The following is a 6054-nucleotide window of genomic DNA, read 5'->3' on the forward strand; positions in this document are numbered from 1 at the left end:
GGGTTTCTTTTTATGCTATACATATTTGTTATGAGATTTTTTTGGGTGGTTTATGATTGAGATTTTAATTTATTTATTTTTAATTTTATGAATTAGTTTCTTGTTGAATTTCCATTAGTTATGTTTTTCATAGTTTAATCTCCATAAGAGTAGTTGACAAATAGATTTTTGCAAATCCAATGATGGATTTGCATTAAAATGGTATATGTGGTGATGGATTTGTTGGTGGAACTAATGTCCTTGAAAACAACCATTTTAGATATTGAACAAAAAATTTTGCAATGTTGGGGTGTTTTGGTTCAAGCAATTGAGGAGAAAACTACTATGCTTCAAAACATGTTGGGGGGAGTTCGTGTGGCACTCAAGGCAACAAAATAGTGAACATACTCATGCCCTCAAGATCCGTGAAGAAAGTGAGAAACAAGATGGAGGCACAGTGACATCCATGGGCATCAACAAGACAGCTCCTCTGATGTTGGGTTTGAAATCTCCAACATTCGTCTGCTGCCAATGCTTGATCAAAAGGTAGAGGTGCGGTTGATTGGTAAGTCTTCTGACCATGTTCTAAATGGTGGTGGTCGTCGTTCGTCCACAACCCCTTCATCTTCCTGCGCTCCATCAAAGCAACTGTAGGTGGGAGGATCCCTGACTGATAATATTCTGCTACTTGCTGGGGAAATTGTTGAAGTTTGGCGACTTCAAGAGAATGATTTAGAGTTCTTGCAGAGTGGAACCATGCAGTACCAGACACGATTGGTCGCCCATGGATTCATAGAAAGAAGGTTGTTCTGGTTCAGTCCCACAACAAACGCAACCCTCGTGTTTAGTTGCCACCATTGAGTTTGGAACCCTGAACATACTGTCGTGCGGATGCATTGTAAGATGTTTCCAGCAGCAACTTAAGAACCCGTCAAGTCTCTAAGAGTGTAACCAACCCAGTGAGCCCTGCTCACTATCTAATTTGATCAGGTTGATTCCAAGACCATGATACAATGATCCAAACCCAGATTCGACCTGTATGGATCTTCAGTTTTAGTTTGGAACGGGTCTAGACTAGACGCAACAAAATTTTGGATCAGGATAAGATCTTAACCAAACCTTTTATTCACAAAACCTAATCCAGTATCCGACCTATCCAAATCCAGGTCTGCCAACTTCATATATACCCGATCCGATCATGATCCAACTAGATCCTTACCAAGCCCGATATTATGGCCATCCAAACCAAAATCCGATCATTGAACCAAAACCTCACCTAAACTCAAAACCAGCCTATCCAACCCCAAACCTACCCCCAACCACCCATATATCTTACATATCTTCCACCTGAGCCTACTCAATACTACCCAACCCTTGTTGTTGAACCTTATTAGAACCTTGATCCACATCAACACCCAAATCCTCAACTCGCACTACAGGGCACCTAGTTTGGGTAACATGCACATGCACCAGAGGCACACAGTTTGAGAAGATTCAAGTTGAATCTCTTGAAATTTGATGGATGACTTGGTGTTAATATCTTCTTGGATTGAAGGCTAGTGATAACATATATTTTCCAAAGCATTGTCGGGTTGCACTTACTGTCAACCTACAAAAACAAACGCTATTGTGGTAGATTGATTTGCATCAGATTCACAAGGGCCAAGAACTAAGGCCCGTAAAGACATGGGCCAAGATATAGCGAGTCAAGAAAGTCAAGTTCGTACCTCTCAATTATAATCAGTAGACTTATCATTGGTGTCTCTTTCTTCGACAAGGTTTGAAGTTTGTGGCTGAGTACACTGCAGAGTTTCATCGCCTTGAAGACGATTACAAGAGATCAAGGACCAATAAGCCCTTGTTCTGTTATTTATGATGAAATGATTGGTCCTGTGATTTCTAATGTGAATCAAGTCACCCAACATGTGATGTCTATTGAGAAAAAACTAAGTTGAAGAGTGATTTAAGGGGTATCATCGTCCTCTCGATCCAATAATCTTTTTTAAACTTAAGGAGCTAAATTGGACAGCATGATGTTAATGCCACCAATCAAAAAAACCTCAAGTACGTGAGCGACAACATACAATACTAAGTCTCAAGAATAGACTAGCAAATCATGTTTTGATTTTGAAACAAAAAATGTGATTTTGGATGATAAAAATTCTAAGACCTTGATTTTCAAGCTACAAAAGATCTTGCTTATGCATCATAAACGGATGATCCAAGAGCTGGTACCTATAAAACCTATGATAAAATATAATAAAACATGAAAATCTCATTTCACACCCCCGTTCACATATTTTAGTTATTATTGTGGCACATACACGTGCACAAAGCAGATTTGGTAGGTATCAATGCTACCTACCGTTCAATCTCTGATAGGCAGATGTGGGACCATCACATCCACATAAGGCCAAGGTAATATAATTTTGAATTTTGTTTTATTAATTTAGTCTTTATTTTTTAGGTAGACACTAAATTTGGCTGGCTGGCAACAGGAATGGCAGTGGACAGGGGGAAAGCAGTGCCCCGCCCAACCTAGCCTCGCCCCGCCCCATCCCCAGTCCTTCTGGCAATAGACTACTGGGAAACGGGCCCCACCCCGCCTTATCCCCGTTTGAACCGGGGATGGAGGACATGAAGTGGGGGTGGAGGTTAAAATCCATCCTCGTGTGGGGATGAAGGCGGGGATGGAGGTTCTAATCTTGAGACGGGGCGGGGGTGGAGACCTTGTCCCCCGCCCCGGTCCATTGCCATCCCTAGCTGGCAAGTGGCAACATATCAGATATGGGTTGGATTACTGATTATTTACATAGAGGTCAGAAGTTGGGTCAGACTTGAAGGGATACGAAAGTTTTAGGGGTGCAAGCTGATCGCATACGGGCTTGATTATGCCAAATCTGATTCCAAATCCAAAATGCAGGCAATGGATCTGAATTAGTCTGGATATGAATGATGTCTGATGAAATAGCAGATCTGAAATGTACATGGCAATACCGGATCTGGTAAAAAAAGGATTACAAACAAGCTCTTTACATGTAAAAGATACAGATAGATTAGGTTTCATTAAAGTCTGAACATAAATATGACATAAAACATTGTTCGAAAATAATCTGACTACGTAAATCTGAATCTGATCCAAATGTACATTGGGGTCTTATTTAAGGATCGTTTGCAAAATAAGTGTCAGGTTTGGATTGGTTATCCAACGAAACCCGATCCACTTTTGCCCTACTCAAATCCCATCATGTGATTGGAAAGGCAGCTATAAACGCATTGCATCCTATGTACATGCACCTACTATTTTTTAATTTTCTTTTTTTGCCATTTGCCATTGATGAGAGAGGCTTAAAAATTAAATAAATTATAAGAAAAATTTCAGAAAAGGCACCTAAAGATTGGGCATTAATAAAAAAGGCACCTAAAGTTTCAATTTTTTTTTAAAATGCACCTAAAAATGTGGTTAATTAAAAAGGCTCAGTAGTTTACTACAGCCAAGTTTGATGATAAATGTTATGTGGAATTATCATTTTACCTTCAACATCATATTTTAAAAAATGCACTTAAAAAAAAGGAAAAGGAATCTTTGAAGTGTTAAATAGTAAATTAACTCTCTTAACTCATCTTGGGTTAGTGATAACCTAGGTTAATGGATGCAAGTTTATTTTTTATTAAGGATGCAAAATTTAAGTGCTTTTTAAACATAGTTGTGTTTTTTTATTGATTTTGAATTTTTTTCTAAATTATAAAGAGAGAGAGAGAAAGAGAAAGCCTAAAGTAATTCAACATTACCACTCATGAAGATCAACAAAATGTTGAACCCATGAACTGAACAAGAGCAAAAGCTAAAACAAATAAAGAAAGCACAAGAAAAAAAGAACAGCAGACAGATAAAATGGGCTCACGCCAGAGCCGCTTGCCCAGATTGCGACAAAGGATAGGTAGCATCAGCAGGGGAGAGAGAGAGAGAGAGAGAGAGAGAGAGAGAGAGAGAGAGAGAGAGAGAGAGGAATTACCTCATGCTTGTTGCAGCAGTGATGGTGTAGGCTATCCCCAACCCATACATGCTGACTTGCTGAAGCACCCCACAAACCCATTCCTTCTTTCCTCCTAAAATTTACAACATTGAGAGCAAAATGGTCATAGGACACCTTGAAGAAAGTGCCCCTTATGTTCAACATGATTGGCCAACCACAATATAGACCTTGTCAGGTCAGATCCATGAGATGAACGGCAACCCAAATACTGCCATTTTCCCTTGATTTCCAGACGCTCAATTTTTGTGCTTTAGATGCCGTTCATCTAGAACATGAATGGCCCTGAAATTTTTTTTGGAGACCCATCTGAAAAGTAAACTATCTAGCCATGGTGTTTGGGTTGCCGTTCATCACATGGATGAAAGGTATTCAGCAATATCAATGGGCCCGACCAGTGTTGGCAGTAGGGATGGCAGTGGACCAGGGGAAACGGGTCCCACCCCCCCTCGCCCCATTTGGATCCGGGTTGGAGGACATGAAACGGGGATGGAGGTTTAAATCAAAACCCGTGTGGGGACTTACGCTTTCCCTTGCCTCACCGGATCTCGATCCCCGCCACACCCCGTCCTTAATCCTTCTTTAAGGATAACAATGGACCGAGGGGAAAGAGGGCCCTGCCCTGCCTCACCTCATTTGGATTGGGGATGGAGGACATAAAACAGAAATGGAGGCGGGGATGGAGGTTAAAATCAAAACCCGTGTGGGGATGGAAGCAGGGATGAAGGGCACAATTTTTAGACAGAGCGGGGGTGGAGACCTTGTCCCCCATCCCACCCACACTTCTTTAGGGATAAAAATGGACTTTAGGGAAACGGGGCCCTGCCCCGCCTCACCCCATTTGGACCGGGGATGGAGGACATAAAACAGAGATGAAGGCGGGGATGGAGGTTAAAGTCAAAAGCCGTGTGAGGATGGAGGCAGGGATGGAGGGCACAATTTTGAGATGGAGTGGGGGTGGAGACCTTGTCCCCTGCCCCAGCCCGATCCACTTCTTAGTTGGCAGTTTGACCCCAAACAAATCTGAATTTAAGGATATGGGTGTAAAAATGCCAACCTGAATATTATCCAAACCGCAGGTCTCGTTTGAGCTTTGATTGTTGTTGGATATTTTACCAGACCCAACTCTACGCGTGCATTTTGTATGTATTTTTTTTAAGTGAAAATGCATATTTTAAGCACTCTTTAAATTATACAAGTTGGGTCCGGACTCCAGTTTCTCAACCCAACTTAGCGCGAACCTAAATCCCACTACAGTTACCTGGGTCTGATATTCGATCCACTGACGCCCGTAGTTTTAAAGATGTCAAATAGAATCAGTGATATGGGTCAGGATCCAGCCCAATGACAGCCCTGTGAACCCAAAATACAAATCCATGATCCAAGAAACATGTAACCAACCACACCTTAGACCGCCCAATTCAGAAACCAATGGCCATCATCTCCAAAATGGGGACTCCAATTCCACTACAGACTCAACCTTAAACCATAAACTTAAGCACCAATTTTTTGCAAAAATGATGAAGTATGCAACAACCAACATGAATTTTAATCCTATATGATGTGAAATCTAAGGAAAAGAAATAAAGAAAGAAAAAAAAATGACTGACCTAAGTTTAGTCTTACAGATTCTATATAGGTGTGGTTGATGATGGGTCCTGTCTCTGGGTGAGGTGATCTGTAGAAATCAGTAAGCAACCATGAAGACGCCACAGTGACTCCTGCAAAGGCCAGCACTGAAACAGGGCCTGCAATCCATCCAAGCTGAGCCATACTCCATGCCAATGATAGCACCCCTGCGCCTATCACTGCTGTGATTATGTGAGCTGTTGCAGTCCAAAAATTCCCTACCAACAAAAAAAGAACACCATGGATTCAGATGAATCAGCAGAAAATTAATGTAAAGAATCAATGAAATTAGAGAGAGAGATCCAAAATTTTGGGGTTTTGGGGTGCTTGGAATTTCACCTGTTTTCTTTATATGCCAATCATCTGGCAATGAAGATGCAGTGAGTAATGGCTCCTGGGTATCTTCTTCCAT

General features: G+C 41.3%; 1 protein-coding gene across 1 annotated transcript; it reads right to left on the reverse strand.

Moving 5' to 3' along the window:
* Positions 1-1332: 1332 nt before the first annotated feature.
* Positions 1333-6054, reverse strand: LOC149812622 (putative amino acid permease 7). The gene is made up of 4 exons (XM_089992258.1): positions 5982-6054; positions 5624-5860; positions 3996-4089; positions 1333-1423 (listed from the first exon to the last, which is right to left on the reverse strand). Exons 1-4 carry the CDS (start codon positions 6052-6054, stop codon positions 1333-1335), a joined length of 495 nt encoding a protein of 164 aa, XP_089848384.1.

This window comes from Nuphar pumila, chromosome 16, assembly GCF_984573655.1.
Source record: "Nuphar pumila chromosome 16, dmNupPumi1.hap1.1, whole genome shotgun sequence".
Lineage (NCBI taxonomy): Eukaryota > Viridiplantae > Streptophyta > Magnoliopsida > Nymphaeales > Nymphaeaceae > Nuphar > Nuphar pumila.

What these genes read in the sequence shown, in the direction of transcription:
- LOC149812622 (XM_089992258.1), bottom strand. Translation starts at nt 6,054, where the DNA reads ATGGAAGAAGATACCCAGGAGCCATTACTCACTGCATCTTCATTGCCA. An exon ending in ATCTGTAAGACTAAACTTAG is followed by an intron (nt 4,090 to 5,623) that starts GTCAGTCATTTT and finishes TGTAAATTTTAG; the next exon opens with GAGGAAAGAAGGAATGGGTT. An exon ending in ACTGCTGCAACAAGCATGAG is followed by an intron (nt 1,424 to 3,995) that starts GTAATTCCTCTC and finishes TACCCAAACTAG; the next exon opens with GTGCCCTGTAGTGCGAGTTG.